At 31.5% G+C, this 20,501-nt stretch overlaps 2 protein-coding genes and 1 pseudogene across 2 annotated transcripts; all 3 read left to right on the top strand.

Moving 5' to 3' along the window:
* Positions 1-1,952: 1,952 nt before the first annotated feature.
* On the top strand, positions 1,953-3,101 carry LOC121130317 (uncharacterized). Its single transcript, XM_040726077.2, has 2 exons — positions 1,953-2,088; positions 2,162-3,101. The coding sequence occupies exons 1-2, from the start codon at positions 2,077-2,079 to the stop codon at positions 2,927-2,929; spliced, it is 780 nt and encodes a 259-aa protein (XP_040582011.1). The 5' UTR covers positions 1,953-2,076; the 3' UTR covers positions 2,930-3,101.
* Positions 3,102-6,304: 3,203 nt separating this feature from the next.
* LOC121130349 (uncharacterized) lies at positions 6,305-7,448 on the top strand (annotated as a pseudogene).
* Positions 7,449-18,751: 11,303 nt separating this feature from the next.
* LOC121130363 (uncharacterized) lies at positions 18,752-19,807 on the top strand. The gene is made up of 2 exons (XM_040726113.2): positions 18,752-18,844; positions 18,906-19,807. The coding sequence occupies exons 1-2, from the start codon at positions 18,833-18,835 to the stop codon at positions 19,644-19,646; spliced, it is 753 nt and encodes a 250-aa protein (XP_040582047.1). The 5' UTR covers positions 18,752-18,832; the 3' UTR covers positions 19,647-19,807.
* Positions 19,808-20,501: the final 694 nt, after the last annotated feature.

The following is a 20,501-nucleotide window of genomic DNA, read 5'->3' as shown; positions in this document are numbered from 1 at the left end:
TGTTTGTATGACGTCACCCCACAATTTATATTTTCCAATGTTCTAAAAAAAGTTATATAGAAGGAGGGTTTATGTTTCAGACATTATGATTTAGGATGGAGCTGGACAGGACATTAAAAGTTTAGGACTGAAACATCCCTAATAATAAACTGAAACATAAATAATAATTGGGACCATTTGATCTTTATATGGTGCTACAGAATACTTATTTATTTTGAATACAAAAATTAAATCATTAAAACATTGACAATCCATGCAACTCAGTTACTGCATACTTAGGTTGTCTAAATTATTCCTCTCATTACTTCAAACTGTTCATAGATCCAGCATTGTCATTGTAGAGGTAATGGACTTTTTAGGGTCTCCCAAACGAAGAATAAATGGCACAGGCCTCATGCTCGACACACCCCCAAAGATAGATATTACATGGGTTCAAGACATCCTACACTTTTTGGCCTTGTGGGGGTGGTGTACTGTTTTGTTGGAAGGGGTAATTTCTTCCTTGGCTACTCAATCCATTCAGGGAATATAAATGAAAATTGCAAAACCATACCAGTACAAACACAATGTTGGATCAGTTAGAGGTCGCCTGGGCCTGCCAAAGCTTCCGGGACCGTGAAGCCAAAGTTTTCAAGACAAGCAGATCTCGTTATAAATAACTGAATGATATTAAATTTAGCTTTTCAAATCATAAGAAAATTATTGGTTCTACCCCATCTACTTCGTTCGTGACATGAAATACTTTCCAATTTATCTGGACCAGCTTGTCGAATATTTATCATATCATAATTGTTTATTGAATTGAAATATGCAATGCATATATAATAATATTTAATTCCCAAATGTACAAATTACATTTCGATAAATTGTCCTTTAGCAAAAAGTTTGTTCGGAATATTGTCTATGCCAAAAAATTTTTGGTAAAATGTTTTTTGGGAAAATTTTAACACCAATAAAAGGGTAAGGCTTTGGTACTTTAGAGGGAATACATTGTAAAAATATCAGGCTATTCATCGAACCTAGAAAGATACTTTTACACTTTCCAAGTTCTATTACAGACAATGAAGATATTTGTAGTACGGCCGATCGTTTGTTAATATCTCACATTCAGGTTACAACCAATGTGTTAAAAATACGATGAATCCACCACGTCTTCTCAGATTTGGGTCGGTTTAGATCTTTAGACGTAAATGTTTAAGTAAATTTTGGGTACCCAAAGTTTTGCATTCAAATCTGAAATAAAATCACACACACCGTAAGTTTGCACCAAAATAAAATTTTCCCTGGATTAAGGTAACTTTTTTTATGGATACTGGAACAACGAATACTACAATGTTATTAGTATTAGAACCTATGTATTATTAGAAATATTGATATGATTATATTGGACACGTAATTACTTTAATTGTATCTTGTATTCCCTTGTAAAGTAAAAAAAAATATGTTCAAATTCAGTTGATATTTAGTCAATTATTTCAACAATAGAACTATTATTTAAGACAATTGTTCAAAACTTAATAAGTACTCATTTGTATCCACCCAATCAATGCTAACCATAATAATTAGAGCATAAGAAGAAGAAACATCTTCAGCTGAAAAATAATTAGATTCTTACGTTTTTCTGTACTTAAGGTAATACCATGTGAAATAACCATGCAAATGCATTTATTTATGTCGATGTTCCTCCAAGCATTAATTAAGAAAAATAAAGATGTTACATTCGACATGGATTATATACTTTTGTTAAAACTTGGATTTAGAATTTTTAAAGGCTCAAGAATTTTGCAGCGTACTTAATGATAAAAGTCAAAATTGACGTGATCAAATGGGTCCTACACATTATATGTAGATAGATATGAATTACCTATACGCAACCATACTAACAACCTGTTCAGTACTACCATTCTCACATCTTGTTTTTAGTTCATATTTACGTAGTTACATATTTTCAACTTTTGTTATCTTACTAATGAAGGGTTGCCCATATAAAAGTCTGCTTGCAAAGAAGATACAGCATCAGTCTACACGTAGTTCATTTCATAGAAAGACATACACTACTAAAACACATTTTATAAAATGAAGTCATTTGTAAGGAAATTAACAAAATTACATTTATGAGCATCAATTACATTTATGAGTTTCTTTATAATATTTCATTTAGGTTTTGTATACTCTTTTGTTGAGCTCTGCTCTCGTGATTGACGCTAGTGTCTTGCACAGACGCTTTAGACGTGATCACGGAGCTCCATTGAGCAGCTACGGTGCTGGTCCATTACCTCTTGGCCAAGCTTCATCCCACAGCCACAACCATGTTGCAGCTCCCTTTAATGGTGCCGGATCTTCCTCCGGTGGATCTGCTGGTGGTGCTGGATCTTCATTCAGTGGATCTCCTGCTACTGGAGGAGCTGCATCCGGACCTGCTGCTCCCGTTGTTGCCATCATCAGTGAATCAAGCAATGCTCCCGGAACCCTTGGAGACAACGGTGACTTTGACACCGCTTTTGAAGCCGAAAATGGAATAAAACAACAAGCTGTTGGATCTACCGTCACCATTGGAGAAGAATCTGTCGTCACCATGAAGGGATCTTACGAATACGTTGGTGCTGATGGTCAAACTTACGTCGTAGACTGGATCGCTGATGAGAATGGATTCCAACCCTCTGCTGCTCATCTCCCCAAGGATGTCCCAATCCCATTCCCCGAAATTGCTGAAGCTGTCGAAGCACAAATTGCTTTTGCTGCACAAGAAGATGCTGCAGGAGGTTCTGCTGGGAAGGGTGGATCTGCTGGTGGATTTGGTGGATCTGTTGCCACAGGTGGTGCTGGTGGATTCGGTGGTTCTACTGGAGCTGGTGGATTCCAACAATCCTTCGGTGCTTCTGGTAACACCCCATCTGTTGCTCCTCTTTCTAGTTATGGAAGAAAATAAAACGGATCGTAAATATTTACCATTGTCATTTACAAAACAATTACGCTTTTTCACTGATGAAAAATTGATATTGTCAACATTTATTAAATGTCCACAAAAAATTAAATATATATCACTTAAGAAATAAAAAATAAATAAATATAAGGTTCAGATTGAATCTACTCATATAAAACTAAGGGTTTTTATTTTAATCTTTTCTTCAATAGAGCTGTAACAAGCTTTTCTAATGATTTTTAAAGTATTTTCTTTTAATTAATTTAGGGGTTCAATTAAGTTATGATATCACAGTCAAAAATGTTTCCAAGGTACAAATAAATCAAAAGTGTTGCTTTTAGGTTTAATTTTTTGTTAAGCATGATTGATAACTTTATGTCATTGAGTTTATTGGAAAAATAAGGAAATAGAACATACAAAATTAAAATATCCTAGTGTTATAGTTGAAATTAAGTTGATTATTATTGTTTAATCCAAAATGATCTCCATTTACTAATTTACTATTTAATGAAAAAGGTAAACACTCTTATACGGTGCCAAAGAGATCAATGCTTATAGTCTTAAAATGATGTTAAAGGACACACAAAGTGTTTTGCATGATCCTGAAAAAGTAAACAGGAGTTCTTGTTAAGCTAATTTTTTAAATGTTCGGAATATTCTGTTCTTAATGCATAAAAATCAAGTTCATTGCCTCATTTCGAAAAATATTTAGTCATAACTCAATGGATCAAAAGTTTTGATTTTGGAGTCTCTTTGTGTTTTGTTATAATCTAAATATTACATATTAAAGATCTTTGAAATAAGGTATAAAATTTTAATTTGACGATATTTTCATCAACAATATTTTATAAACTTCCATAAGAATATATACGTTTCTAAAATAATGATGAGTGTAATTACATGAATTGTAGTTTTCCGCCTATTACTCTGTTCTTTGGCGTATGACTGCACATCAGTTCGTCTAAAATAAAAGTGTAAACTCGGTTGACCTCAAACCAGCTTAACTTTTATGACCTTTATTTGAAAAAATATACCTATGCATTTAAACTTTATATAGTAAGTAATTTCTGTAAATTAAAAAGAAATTACATTTTTTGGGGTCAACTAACTTCTTTATTTTCGATTCTACCAACTCTACATAACAACTTTGAATAGTTCAAAACTACCTTGAACCTTTTCATAATCTGCATCTCCTTATGGTTGGATCTACCAAAATAAATGTCTTAAACATGTTAATCGGGTGAAGATTTTTGTTTGTATGACGTCACCCCACAATTTATATTTTCCAATGTTCTAAAAAAAGTTATATAGAAGGAGGGTTTATGTTTCAGACATTATGATTTAGGATGGAGCTGGACAGGACATTAAAAGTTTAGGACTGAAACATCCCTAATAATAAACTGAAACATAAATAATAATTGGGACCATTTGATCTTTATATGGTGCTACAGAATACTTATTTATTTTGAATACAAAAATTAAATCATTAAAACATTGACAATCCATGCAACTCAGTTACTGCATACTTAGGTTGTCTAAATTATTCCTCTCATTACTTCAAACTGTTCATAGATCCAGCATTGTCATTGTAGAGGTAATGGACTTTTTAGGGTCTCCCAAACGAAGAATAAATGGCACAGGCCTCATGCTCGACACACCCCCAAAGATAGATATTACATGGCTTGAAGACATCCTACACTTTTTGGCCTTGTGGGGGTGGTGTACTGTTTTGTTGGAAGGGTGTCATTTCTTCCTTGGCTACTCCATCCATTCAGGGAATATAAATGAAAATTGCACAACCATACCAGTACAAACACAATGTGGGATCTGTACGAGGTCGCCTGGGCCTGCCAAAGCTTTCGGGACCCTGAAGCCAAAGTTTTCAAGACAAGCAGATCTCATTATAAATAACTGATATTAAAATAAGAAAGAGTTTGTTCGTGACATGAAATACTTTCCAATTTATAGAATATTTATCAATTATCATTTGTTTATTGAATTAAAATATGCAATGCATATATAAGATCATTTTTTGCCCAAATGTCCAAACAACATTTTTTTGGGAAAAATTACAAATAACTGAATGATATTAAATTTAGCTTTTCAAATCATAAGAAAATTATAGTTCGACACCATCTAGTTCGTTCGTGACATGAAATACTTTCCAATTTATCTGCACCACCTTGTAGAATATTTATCATAATATCATTGTTTATTGAATTAAAATATGCAATGTATATATAAAATATTTAAGATCATTTTTGGACAAATGTCCTAATTACATTTCGATAAATTGTCTTTTAGCAAAAAGTTTGTTTGGAAAATTGACCATGGGAAATTTTTTTTGGTCCAATGTTTTTGGTAAAATTTTATCACCAATTATCTTACTACCAATTGGCCTTGGTACTTACGAGGGTTCAGAATACATCGAGAACATCAGGCTATTTATGTAAACCTAGAAAAATACATTTACACTTTTCTAGTTCTATTGCAGACCATGATGATATTTGTGGCACGGCCAATCGTTTGTGAATATCTCATATCCAAATTACAGCCAATGTGTTAAAAATACGATGAATCCACATCTTCTCAGAAGAGGGTTGGTTCAGATCTTTAGACGTAAATGTTTAAGTAAATTTTGCACACCCAAAGTTTTGTATTCAAATCTGGAATAAAATCAAACACACCGTCAGTTTGGACCAAAATAAAATTGTACCTGGATTAAGGTAACTTTTTTTATGGATACTGGAACAACGAATACTACAATGTTACTAATATTAGAACATAAGTATTATTAGCAATGTTGATATAATTATCTTGGACAAAAATTACCTAAATTGTATCTTGTATTCCCTTGTAAAGAAAAAAAAAAATATGTTAAAATTCAGTTGATCATTAGTCAATTATTTCAACAATAGAACTATTATTTAAGACAATTGTTGAAAACTTAATAAGTACTAATTTGTATCAAACCAATCAATGCTAACAACAATAATTAGATCTTAAGAAGAAGAAACATCTTCAGCTGAAAAACCATTTACATTGTTCATTTTTCTGTACGTAAGGTAAAACCGTGTGAAATAACCATGCAAATGTATTTATTTATGTGTTTGTTCCTCCAGGCATTAATTAAGACAAATACAGATGTTATATTCTACATAGATTATATACTTTTGTTAAAACTTGGATTAAGTATTTTTAAAGTCTTAAGAATTTTGCAGTGTATTTAATGATAAAAGTCAAAATTGACAAGATCAAATGGAATCAATTATATATGGATATGAATTACATATACGCAACCATACTAACAACCTGTTCAGTACTACCATTCTCACATCTTGTTTTTTAGTTCATATTTACGTAGTTACATATTTTCAACTTTTGTTATCTTACTAATGAAGGGTCGTCCATATAAAAGTCTGCTTGCAAAGAAGATACAGCATCAGTCTACACGTAGTTCATTTCATAGAAAGACATACACTACTAAAACACATTTTATAAAATGAAGTCATTTGTAAGGAAATTAACAAAATTACATTTATGAGCATCAACTACATTTATGAGTTTCTTTATACTATTTCATTTAGGTTTTGTATACTCTCTTGTTGAGCTCTGCTCTCGTGATTGACGCTAGTGTCTTGCACAGACGCTTTAGACGTGATCACGGAGCTCCATTGAGCAGCTACGGTGCTGGTCCATTACCTCTTGGCCAAGCTTCATCCCACAGCCACAACCATGTTGCAGCTCCCTTTAATGGTGCCGGATCTTCCTCCGGTGGATCTGCTGGTGGTGCTGGATCTTCATTCAGTGGATCTCCTGCTACTGGAGGAGCTGCATCTGGACCTGCTGCCCCCGTTGTTGCCATCATCAGTGAATCAAACAATGCCCCGGAACCCTTGGAGACAACGGTGACTTTGACACCGCTTTTGAAGCCGAAAATGGAATAAAACAACAAGCTGTTGGATCTACCGTCACCATTGGAGAAGAATCTGTCGTCACCATGAAGGGATCTTACGAATACGTTGGTGCTGATGGTCAAACTTACGTCGTAGACTGGATCGCTGATGAGAATGGATTCCAACCCTCTGCTGCTCATCTCCCCAAGGATGTCCCAATCCCATTCCCGAAATTGCTGAAGCTGTCGAAGCACAAATTGCTTTTGCTGCACAAGAAGATGCTGCAGGAGGTTCTGCTGGGAAGGGTGGATCTGCTGGTGGATTTGGTGGATCTGTTGCCACAGGTGGTGCTGGTGGATTCGGTGGTTCTACTGGAGCTGGTGGATTCCAACAATCCTTCGGTGCTTCTGGTAACAACCCATCTGTTGCTCCTCTTTCTAGTTATGGAAGAAAATAAACCGAATCTTAAATATTTACCATTGTCATTTACAAAACAATTACGCTTTTTCACTGATGAAAAATTGATATTGTCAACATTTATTAAATGTCCACAAAAAATTAAATATATATCACTTAAGAAATAAAAAATAAATAAATATAAGGTTCAGATTGAATCTACTCATATAAAACTAAGGGTTTTTATTTGTAATCCTTTTCTTCAATAGAGCTGAAACAAATCTTTATAATTTATTTCAATAATGTGTCCTTGATACAAATTCATATCATAATGTGTTCCTTTTTTCAATTTATTTAAACTAAACAATAAAATATTGTGCTATTAATTTCTACAATACAATATAAAAGAGAAATCCCTTCTAAAATTAATTGAAATATAGAAATAAAAGAAGCAGCTAACTAAAGAGAGCAAAAAAATAAATGTAAATTTGTATAAATTAATATCTTTTTCATAATTTGACATGTATGTATGTGAATATATATGATGTACAAATTTTAAATTGAACAATATACTTTAAAAGTTAAAAATTCATATTACTATTACTCAATACATTGCATTAAGCAGAAATATGGGCCTAAAAAATGGAACCGTCTCAAATCTAGAACAAATTATGAGGTCAGCAAAGTCTAGAACTAATATATTATTGAAAAATTTTTGTACCTCCAATTTGCCCAATTGATTAAAACAATAAACCAAGCATTAATTTGTGAAAATACGTTGTAAACTATGGTAATTATTATTGATGGGACCCATCCCGATGGGATTTTTAAATTTCTTCTTTAATTAATATTAAAAAATACCATTTCGTTATGAAGGGCATCCATATATATATATATATATAAATATATATTTTAGGGGATAGAGGGGGAATTTTTTGAAAAATAATCGAAAAAATAGAATTTTTTGAAGATCTTCTTTAATGTACAATTTGATATTGAAAATTCATTCAAAATCCACAACTATTACAAAAATTAAATTATTTCGAAAAAATTTCAAAACCAAAAGCTACTCTCAAAAAATTTAAAAATCCACAGCTATTTACATAAAATAATTTTTTTTGGAAAAAAATTCAAAAATCTTCAGCTTTTCAGAAAAAATTGTATTTAAAAAAAATATATATATAATTTGAAATTTTTTTTTATACTTATAGAATATAAATTTATAACTTATAGACATTTCTATACATTGTAGAAAAAAATTTCATTTCGAAAAAAATTTTTTCAAAAACAAAAAGCTACGCTCAAAAAAATGGTTAAATCCACAGCTGTTGACATACTGTAATTATTTTGGAAAAAAAATTCAAAAAATTCGGCTATTTAGAAAAAAATGTATTTTTTTGGAAAAAAAAAAAACAGATCCACAATTCCTCAGAACAAAAAATTTTTTTTGAAAACAATTGCATAAATCATCAGTTAATGGGGAAAAAATTAAAGTTATAGTATAAAATTAAAAAAAAAACAAATATTCTATTTTTAGGAGATAAATTGCAAAAGTACATATTTATTCACATGAAATTAATTTTTCCGAAAAAAATGTGATAAATTAAATTTTTTTGTAAAAAGCGAAAATTTCTTGATATGGGGGAGGGGACGATTTTTTTATTCCTTTTCTTAACTTAAAAAAGTGATAATAATTAAAATATACCAGTAAAATAAAATAATTGGAATTACAAATTAAACATTATTTTTCCAATGCCGTTCCCAATTCCAGAAAAAAACACTGGATTCTCCGATTATAACTCTGATTAATTGCACCATTACTAGTAATTATTGAATTGAACTATCTAACTATAAAGGCTAATTTATATTTTAGACATAAATTTAAAGATGTCCTTCCTACTTCTGCACTGGAAGTTCTACAAAAGGAGCACCTGTCTGTATTATCGAACATAAAATATATATTGAAGATTTTTGTAGCCTGACAATTTTTATAAATAAGAGGTAATTTTAAGAAATAAATAGACGTAACAAATTGATCTCTCTTGGACAACGACAGACAGAAAAATTTGACAATGTTGAATGTTGGTCAAAAAGCTGGATTGATGTGGGAAAATATCCTTCAATGTTGAGATGTGTATGGTCCGTAGAGATGAAATTCATAGAGCAGAGGTCGGGTTTATATTTGTTGAGGAAGGGGGGACTTGGGTTTTGGAATTTTTTTGGAAAAAATTAATTTTTATGAAAATCTTTAGCTATACACAAAAAATTAAATACTATATTTTTTGTAAAAGAATTCAAAAAATGAAGGCAATTCACAGAAAATAAAATTTTAATTACAAAAATTTAGAAGTTTAATATTTAAAAAAAAAGAGATTTCAAATATTACTTTTTGACAATCCCTTGAAATTCAGAGGATAGTGATAAGCTCATAGACTCATCCTTCGATGATGAGTCATTATTTGCTTTGACAACCATGGCAATGAGTAGTTAATGATAAAGAGGAGAACTAAGTTACCTGAAGGAATAAGTAAAAGGTCAATGTCCCCAGACCTTCAAAAATTTAAAGATAAATTTAGGAAATATTGTTTTATTTGTAGGTCTGTATGTCCGATTTAGGACAAAAGCAGACAGGATACCATTTTTTGTATTACCTAATCATCCTTAATTGAGATTATAATTTCCCTTTGATCTATTAACAGTACACATTTATTAGGTTTAGATGCATTTGAACTTTATATTTTGACATATAGTACTTTATAATTTTAAATACAAAAAGACAAAAATTACATCATTGAACCATCAAAAGTCCATGCAATACTCAGTTATTGCATAATTAAGTACTTGTATTCACTCATTTTGGTTTTTGGTTGAAGTTAGTACAAGACAAAAAAAATTCTGTTATGCATTGTTAAATAACAGTTTGAGTACTCTAGTTTTCATCACAAAATGACTCAACTTCAGTGCAAATCACCAATATTTATGTAGATCAACTTTTGTTCCTGTATTTATATGTAGTTATAATATTACGTCGTACAGCTACATAAAACGCCTAAGGTCGTGTAATGTACCTACTTGTAAGCTGTTGTACATATATGGGAATAATTAACCTTTGGAATGGGATAAATATGATTTATATAACACACTCAGTTAATTGTATGATGGCACGAAATGCTTTTATCATAATTCCATATGGAATTGAAATAATGTTATATACAGGGTTGATCTTATCTAGTGTTACACATATCATTTTTTCTAGTTTTCCAGAATAATTAAAAAAAGAGGTTGTTTGAGAACATTTCTTAAACAAAATTATCTAAAAATAATGCTTAGCACAACTTCTTTCAATATGTGAGCATTCAGCGGTATAATTGCCTCAATACAAGGCACTTATCTCTCGCAGAATCGAGATTTGTACAATCCTTTTTGAGGGAAGCCTCTAAAGACTGGACACTCCTCTGAATAGTAGCACAAGTCCTATCTTCCAGACGAGCCTGGATAGACTGGTCCAAGGGTTTGTTTCTGGAGAGGATAATGACCACATTTTCAAGTCCCAAAAGTTCGGAAAGTTGTCTTTCTGGAAGCCCTGGGTTTTAGCAACGCAATGACAGAGAGCTCCAGTTTGAGTGAAAACAAACTGTAGCTGAACTATTCTCTGGCACAAAGTAGCACTTTCTTATCCAGAAGTTTGATGCCAGCATTTGTATTGATTCGCTCCTTCCTCAAAAAAAAAAAAAAAAAAAAAAAAATTGGTAGGGTAGACTACGCAACTCCCAAGACTGTAGTTCCGGCTGTATTCTTTGTTCTGAAGACATGTCACCCTGAAGCTATTGTCTAGATGTTTTGTTGTGATATAGGAGCTGTTCTGCTTATTCACAGTTTCATCAACAATTAAAATTATATAAAATAAAAGAATAAAACTTCCCCCAAATTTTTGTTGGCCTTGAGTCAATTTAAAATCTTCTTTACTCCTTTCAACCGTCTCAGCTTGCTCTATTCAGAGATAATATGTCATGTTGTCCTCCTCCGTGATTTTGCAACCATGTAATTCCGGATTGAAAATTATAAAACGTGTAGCCCTAGATTAGATCAACCCGTGTGTAACAAAACAATATTTGTTTGAATTTTGAACACATAAAAATCACTCTTTTTGTTGCAATATTATACTTGAGAGGAGGGGCCTGGCCTGTTTTCTTTTATACCTTCGGCTCCAGTTTGGCCTATTTTACAGAGCCCTTCTTCCTTTCCAAAGTTTTCCGACTTGCTGACGGTGTAAACAGTGGTCTTATAGACACCCAACTGCTTAAAGTGTGCAAATAGAAATTCGTCGATCCTGTTCTCGAATTGTACGTAAGCTAGAGAACTCAGATTTGCTTTTGTATTGTAAGTTATTGCTTATGCTTTAATATATGAAAATATCAATTAATTTCAATCACGCAACTTTAATTAATTATTGAATTAATAAGTGTTCCGCTGCAGAATTATTTTGAAAGAGTTTGTAATTAGATTTTGAACTCTTTTTTGATGCTTTTGGTCCTCTTATAGCCCTGATGTCAACTCCCCCCAACTGCACCTACAAAGTACATTTAAGAGAGACCACTCAGTAGATTGAAAAAATGGTTTTTATATATTAGAAATTGATGCAAAATAATAAATCGCACTAATGAAAACCTCAAAGCTAAATTTAAATTGGTTTAATTTGATAAAACATTATGTGAAAACATTTTTCGGCAACAGTTATATTCTATGGAAAAGCATGTTCCTCTCTACTCCAGCCCATGATGCAATTTTCTGTATTTTAAATAAGATTTTGGAGCTTTGCCTTTCGAATGAAACCCCGCCTAGCCTACAGTCTGATTGCAACATATTGTAAAAAAAACAAAAACACTTAAAGTAGGAGGAGGGTGGTCTCATTCAAAATGAGAAATGTTAACATTACATCTGCTAATTCTAAATGAACAAAAAATTATGTTTGAACCAAGTTTTTATGTTTTTTAAATTAAAACAACATACTTTTTAAACTGTTTTACTCATCCCCAGGCATTCAGTATATCTTGTTGTTTTTTATTGTGAAAATGCTAGTTTTTTTACTCATCGTTTTAATAAAGGGAAGTAGATATCAATAAAATACCTTCCTGATACTCAAGATAGCTATGTACTATTGTGGCAGCGTTGTACATTGAAATGTTTGTTGGGTACTGTTCAATGCAGTTAGAAAGGATTGTTGCGTTAATATAGCATAACGCTAGCTTAACATAATTTAAACTGTTTTTAAGTAAGATCTTTTTTGTAAATTCAATTAATCAAACCACCATTTATCATACTGAGTCCAAAAAACTCTAATGACTGAATAAACATGCAAGTGTCATGTGTAACCTTACTGAAAAAACAACAGATATAACATAAGATATCTTTTTTTTAAAGGGGGGAGAGAGAAGAGATGAAATACGTGTTTTAGGGATGCTTTATCATAGTTGTCATGTAAACGTTAAAAAGTGTATAGAAGGTTCATATTTTTATTGTAATTTTAATTCAAAATAGTGTTGGATTCGATTCAAAAATTTTGAGTTTGGTTAATAGAGTTTTTTTAACATTGCCATATACAATGTTCGACCTCTATTTTAATAATCAATACATTTTAATAAAAAAAAAAGATCATCCTATTTTAATAAGAAACAATGACAAAGGAAAACTAATGCTGAAAAATACAAAAAGGTTTTTGTTCAGAAGAATCACCTTTGGGTTCAATAACAGACATAACTCAACATCAGAAAATTGATCCTTTGCTAGATTATTAATTCCTCCTACTTCTGTTATACAAGCTCCAGATTTTGTGTTTTTAGGAGGATATGTTGGTAAGTTGTTCAACTACCCCTACACAATAAGTTTATGGGGCTGAGGTCCGGTGAGCTTGGAGACCAAAAAAAAAATGACAAGTGGGACAACGTTTTTTTTCCAGTGTGCCATGGAGTCAAAATCAGCTCCAGACTCTTCCAGTTTCTTTTTGACTCTCCATACAAAGGAGTTGTTCAGGCTTAAGAAGTTTGTAATCCCAAAATTGTCGCATTTAGCCCAGATTGCAACAATAAATTTTACCTTTTCATGATTGTTTAATAAATAATTCGTTGATCGATGCCATTTTTTTTACTGACTAGCCTCCAAAATAACATCCTACCTTTCCAGCTGTGGCAGGCAATCAAAGTTAGTTGTTGAACAACAGCTGCAAGCTGTTTGTGGTGCATCAACAATAAAAATAATCTTGAAAAAAATCAAGAAAATGCGAAAATCCAAATACATTTTTTGACTTCATGTCCTGAAAAATATTTCTTAGACATATTTGAGGTAATTATTTCCTTTTTATTCACATTTTTAGGATAAATTAGGATCCTCAAGAATTTTAGCTATAGTTTGTAACTTTTACATAATTTAAAATCCTTATATGGACCCCAATAAAAAATATAAATTTATCATTCTTTGATTTTGACAATCAATTTTGGCTACTTAACGTGCAATATGTGGCACACCCAAAGGGTCAATAAGAATAATTGGTTGATAGCAATAGATCATAGAAAACAAATTTTGACTATGCCTTCAATTGTGTTGAGTGGATAAGTGTTTTTAACTGACCTTTTGAAATAGACTAGAAATTCGACAAATTTTAGTTCAACTAAAGTCTAACCTTCCAAAAAATATTTGAAGTAAGCTCAAGCAATTCTTAGAATATTGTTGGTTTGAGTAAAGTCCACATTTTTCGATTTTGAATGTTATTCTAGTCCAACATATTTATATCAGTAGTTGCAAAAATACGCGTACTATTTGTGGCAAATAATTAAATGTGTAATAAAATTAGTATGACGTACTATTTTTTGAGAATTATATAATAGATAATTTATTTTGGTATAAAATTTAATATAATTACTGAATATAACCGCCATCAGCTGCTATGACACCCTCCAAGCGCCTGCTGGCACACATTGATGATGCATTACCCATTGCTCATTGACTGATGTTCAAATTTGGGTGGTCTTCTCAATTTGCCACCACACACTGCAGTCAAGGGGATTCAAATCAGGTGATTGAGGTAGCCAAATGTTTTGTTCCAAAATGGCAAATTGGCAGCGAGCCAATCCTGAGTCATTCAAGAGGTATGGGAAGATCTTTCAGATCTTTTCCCTCCTCGACAAGCTTCTGGACCTTGAACACAGTAGTCCTGGATAGTCCAGTGTCCTTGATTATCTCCTTGACAGACCTACCGGCGCGGATGAGAGTGGCAACCATATGACGTTTGGCCTCGTCATTCATTGTAAACGACTTTGTTTGATAGGAGTAAGAAAAACAAAAACAAAACCAAAAGATTTACCGAGTTACTTGTGCTGGAATTTTTTACTTCCGGTCGCGAGACCTTGAGATATAAGCGTTTAAAAATTAGGCTGCGTATTTATGCAACTACCGGTATATATTAGATACGATTGAAAAGGCTCCCAAGAATGAGTGAAATGTATTTTTGTACACTGAAAAAATTGTGTTTTTTTTTCTCCTAAGTCTGATAAGGAGAGAGAATTGTTTGTTGTCTTACTCCCAAAATTAACCTTCCACTTCTATTAATCCAATATTTTAACAGAAAATCCTTCTTCTAAAAAAGGACCATATAACAACAACAAAATAAAAATACTTTTGCAAAACATAGCTAATGCCAATAATAATTATTTCTATCTCTTACAAAGTTTGTAATGACTAGAATAAAGATTTACATTTTTTTCTAATAGGGAATTAAGATATTGATAATGTCCGATGATGAAAAATTATTCAACTCCCACTCCATAAAGAGACACACAAAATAATGTGTATAAACTATTGATTTAATCATTAGACTGGATTGTGCAAATTGCACAAATATTTGTTATCATTTTGCATAAAGTTTTGTCTATAATTTTAAGTGGACAAGTCACCTTCAGGTTTTGTAAGAACCCATCTTTCAAACTATGCGGTCTATTTTTAATTGTATACTTTTCCCCCCTTCCCCAATTCCCTTTTCTTCTGGGAAATCAAATAACTGAATTTGGGAATATTTGCCTGTGATGCATCAGGCAATTTTTGACTTGAGGGAGTGCTTAATGGCTTGCAGCTTCCCTGCTTAACCCTCATTTTTGTTCAATAACTATTACTTCAAACAAGGTTATGTTTGATAAAATAGTGAGTTCGCGGATCATTGAGCACATGTCAGGCCCCTGAAATGACCATATTTTTTTTATATAAACAGAATAATAAAATAATTTATACAAAGTGCAAACAAAACCTGACTAAATTACTGAAATCATGATTTTTATGGAATCAAGAAACAACAACTCAAAACAAATATGTGATATGTTAAAATATAATATTTATATATTTTTTTTAAAACAAATTGTCCTCCTTCAGAAATAATAAGAGTTCAAGACGCTGGCAAACAGATTGGTAGCTCTTGTCGATGAAGGTTCTGCCCATAGTGTACCACGCTTTCCTGATTGTAGCTTGAAGTGAATCCAAATTTTGATGAAAGGTGTGAAAATATTTTTCTCCAAGATTTCTCAAACTACAAAGTCTAAGGGGTTTGGATAAAGGCTGAAGGAGGGCTATATAGAAGCAGGCCAGAAGTCATCCATCTTGTTACTGGAAAAGTTTTGTAATTTACTTTTTGATGTTGTAATCAGTCCGAATGGAGATGCCAACGGTGACACTGGTCCAGAGAACATGGCACACGTGTACCCTTTTTTTTGTTGTTCCGATATTTTTATACTTAGAAACACAGGATGAAAACAATACTTGTTTATTTTTCTCACAGGTGTCGTTTGGTTGTATAATGAAACATTGATATTAAGAAAAACGGTGATGAAATTGTAATGAAATACTACTTCAAGTTTTGAGTCCTCAATCTGTACAGTACAATTCTTCAATCATAAAATCATATTTACTACAAGACCTTATTACTTGTCCGACTGTCTGGTGGAGGCAAGTTCCTTTGTCAGACAGTTTAATACATGTATATTATGTCCAAAAGGGCGACTTTATGGAAACTAAGATCGTTTAGACCTGTGACACAAAAATTATTATTGGATAACCATTGGATTATCCTTTATTTTAACAAACTTATATTGACAGCAATTTTTCCCTGCTTATATTTTTTGCACATACGTAGATCACAACTTTTCAATCTGTTGGGTAGTTAAAAGAACATTTTTAACCTGTTCGAAACATTGTCAAGTTCGACCCATAATTTTTTTCCCCTTATTAAAATGGTCTATACCAATCCAAAAATGCCTGAGAAGTCTCAAATCATTGCCAAAGTCATTGTTTGATTGTTTCTAGCAAGAAAAATATATGAGCACTGAGATAAAAATATTTACCTAAAATGGAAAAGTTCAATACACTTACAATTGAAACATGTGACTAAATGAATTACAGTATAAATGGTGAATCTGTTGTAAATATAATATTCCCATAAATATACCTTTTTATAATCGAAATACATTAAATACTGTTTATTCATTTAAACATCCTTTATATATTTGGAGATGACCTGGAATCTATGGTTTGCAAATCAAGTGAATTTGTACTTATTGGAAAATAAATTCCGTAAGAAATCTTTCAACTCCAACAAAATGGAATTTGTTCACTGAGCCTCTTATTTAAACCTTTCATTCCATTTGAGCAAGGATTGTAATTGAAAATAATAATTAGGTGAAATTTAGTTCTGTCATGGATAGTGTTAAAGTTTTAAGCTATTAATGAATATGTTTAATATAATACCTAAAATGAATAATAACTAAATTAACTAAACATGAATGAACCGTAACGGATAAGTAATTGGTTCTTAAAATATACAAATAGTTTAAAACCTAATTATGTTAAATTAAAAATAAATCAATAGTTTCTCAAAGTTATTAATTATTTATATTAAAAAAGAAATAACATTTTTTAGAACATTATAAATCGAAATTTAAGAAAAGTAAATGTTTTCAAGGATACTTGTGTACTTATCTATAGGCATTAGTTTTAAAACTAAATTCAATTACATGCTCCATGAAAAGCATTTAAAAAAATATAGTATGATTGATTTATTGGTCGTTTAATGACCAAAAACTTTTATTTATATTTCAGAATAATAACAATATAAAAATAGCAGTTTTTATTCTAATAAAATCTGTATCAAACACAATGTCGAACAATTCTTGCCAGATTGTTGACCCAGCACGAATACATGCATCTGGACAAAAGCTTGAACAGAGAGATTTAACTTTTTGGATGACTATATATTCGACAATATGGAAGCTAGGAGATTCAAATATTTGCTGTTATTATTAGCATAGTCGAATCAGTAGATTGTGAGTTTTGAGTAAATTTACACTTACTATAAATACAAAAAATTATAAAATGCATTTACCATAAATTCCATTTTTGTGCACAAAATAACATTCAGCGCTAAATTGAATTTGAATAATCTCACGGTTTTCATGATTGGATCACAAAGGGAAATTCTAATTTTAATATAGAATCAAATACCCTTTCCCAACTTTCAATTGATATATACTCGTATATTCAAGCACTGTCCTCTATGTATTTATAACTTCAATATCTCAAGAACGTGTAGTCAAAAAAAGTCTACGATAAAATTATGGAAAAATACAGTCAACATGCTGTAATACTTTAGTATTACAAAATTAGAAATCCTCAGAATTTGGATAAAACTAGTCATTTCCAAAAATGAATATCCCTTAAAATAAACTCTATTCTTCAAAAATAAAGATACGAAAATAGACTTTCTCAATATTTTTTTTTGTGTAGAAAGTCATTAAACATATTTTAACATAATAACAAACAAATTTAGTAAGGCCTCAAAAGTTGAAAACATTCTATAAATTTGATTGAAAAGAACATTTCTTCTTATTCGTATTTTCCTTTTTAATAATTTTTACGATTTTTTATTAATTTATAATTTTTTTTATTGTTGTAGTAGACAGTGACTGTTTTATAAAAGTTATTCAAAATCAATTAGAGAATTTGAAAAATATAAATGATCATCTTGTGAATATTGAGTAATAAATTCAATTGACCTCATATCTATATTTTTGAAAAATATATTTCGGCTAACACAAAAATAGTTTTAAGTTTATATAAAAAAACTAAGATTTAATTTTGTATCACACCATAATTTAATGTCGTATGAAATAGAGTTTATTTTATGTTAAAAAAATGGATTAAAAAGTCATATTCGAACTCAATAACTCTTTTTTTAATTATTTTAGAGTAGTTAATTATCAATGTTCAAATTTTTATCTTATTAGGTAATACAAAGGAAACTTATTTAGTTTTATCTAAAATAAATTTTGAACCTAAATAAAGTGACCATTTTTATTTATTTATATAAATATATATCGAATTTGAATAAATATCAAAATACTATTATTCATTTGTTTCTAATACTTAAAGTAACAAAAACCGGTACAAAAATCACAAATGTACATATTTTAAATAAACAACCTGATTTGATAAAAAAATAAATAATAATACAACAGTTTCATATATAAGCATAATGACCACATAGTTAATTCATCAGTTCATTCCTGAATCACTTGCTCAAAAGATGAAGAGTCTCGTAAGATCAACTTCTTTGAAAGGATCAACAAATATTAGAAATAACTTAAAATTTATTTTAGCCCGTTTGCCTTTTGGTTCTCTGCTCCGCCATCAGCATTGATGCTGGATTATTCTTCAGAAGAACTGGTCGTAATTCTCCTCCACTGAGTTCATACGGTGCTGGACAAGTTGGTGTTGTCTCTTCATCAGGTGTAGTATCCCCTTCTTTGGGTGGATCTGCTGGATCTTCCTTCAGTGGATCTGCTGGTAGTGGTGCCGCTTCTGGAGGAGCTGGGTATTCTGCTGGTGGTGTAGCTGCTGCAGTAGCTGGACCTGCTGCCCCTATCATCGCAATCTTGAGTGAAACCAACAATGCTCCCGGAACACTTGGAGATAATGGTAACTTTGACACTGCTTTTGAATCCGAAAATGGAATCAAACAACAAGCTGTTGGATCTACCGTCTCCATTGGAGAAGAATCTGTCGTCACCATGAAGGGATCTTACGAATACGTTGGACCTGATGGTCAAACTTACGTTGTAGACTGGATCGCTGATGAGAATGGATTCCAACCCTCTGCTGCTCATCTCCCCAAGGATGTCCCCATCCCATTCCCCGAAATTGCTGAAGCCGTCGAAGCTCAAATTGCTTTCGCTGCACAAGAAGATGCTGCAGGAGGTTCTGCTGCCAAGGGGGGATCTGCTGGTGGATTTGATGGATCTGTTGCCACAGCTGGTACTGGTGGATTCGGAGGACAATCTTTTGGGGCCTCTGGTAGCAACCCATCTCTTGCTCCCCTTTCTAGCTACGGAAGACAATAAGAGTATTTACTTACTTAACTTTGAACGACTGCTGAGATTTGTACCCTGATATTTTTACAAGAGTACATTTAATTGTGTATACATGATATTCATTCTGAATATCCCTTATATAATCAAATAAATAATATATATGTGACAAAAATATATCCTGTCTCAGACAATTGATTTTTTTATTTTTCTCATATAATATACGTGTACCTCGATTCCTTGTTGTGTCTTCAGGTAATTTGGAGTACATTGCATGACTGTCATGGAATTAATTTAACCCTCCTTTTTTTAATGTATTTCCGTGATAGTTTCCAAAACTATCTAAATGAATAATATTTTTCTAAAGTACCAAATTTTGAAAAAAATGCTGTGATCGACACCCTTGCATTTAGGCAAGGACTCAATAGCCAAAAAAAATTAATTCAAATAGTCGTTTCGGTGATTTCGGATACTCGTATATAGAAATAAATTTGCTAAATTTTAGAAGTGTATATGTATTTATGAATAAATACATATAAATAGTATTTTATAAACTTTTGAGTTGTCTGTATTTTTTATGCTCACCCAGGGTCTTAAAAAGTGAAAATTATCCACTTATGCTAATAACGAATTTAATTGGCACTCTCAATAACTACTTATTCAAATATTTTCTTATCACCAAAAACATGTCTTAATTTCTGTGTTATAAATTTTAATTATAGTAAAATAATGTTGCTTTAAACTAATGCGTATGAATGTCTTTATTGAATCAAATTAGTTTTGAGTAACGTTAATTAAGAATCGGAAAAAATCTTTTTATGTAAGATTTTATTATGCTAGAACAAGATATTCCAAAAATTTTGTTACATTGATTTTCTTATTGATAAG

Source organism: Lepeophtheirus salmonis, chromosome Z, assembly GCF_016086655.4.
Source record: "Lepeophtheirus salmonis chromosome Z, UVic_Lsal_1.4, whole genome shotgun sequence".
Lineage (NCBI taxonomy): Eukaryota > Metazoa > Arthropoda > Copepoda > Siphonostomatoida > Caligidae > Lepeophtheirus > Lepeophtheirus salmonis.
Note: the sequence above shows the minus strand (reverse complement) of the source record. Positions and strands in the feature narration are given on the sequence as shown.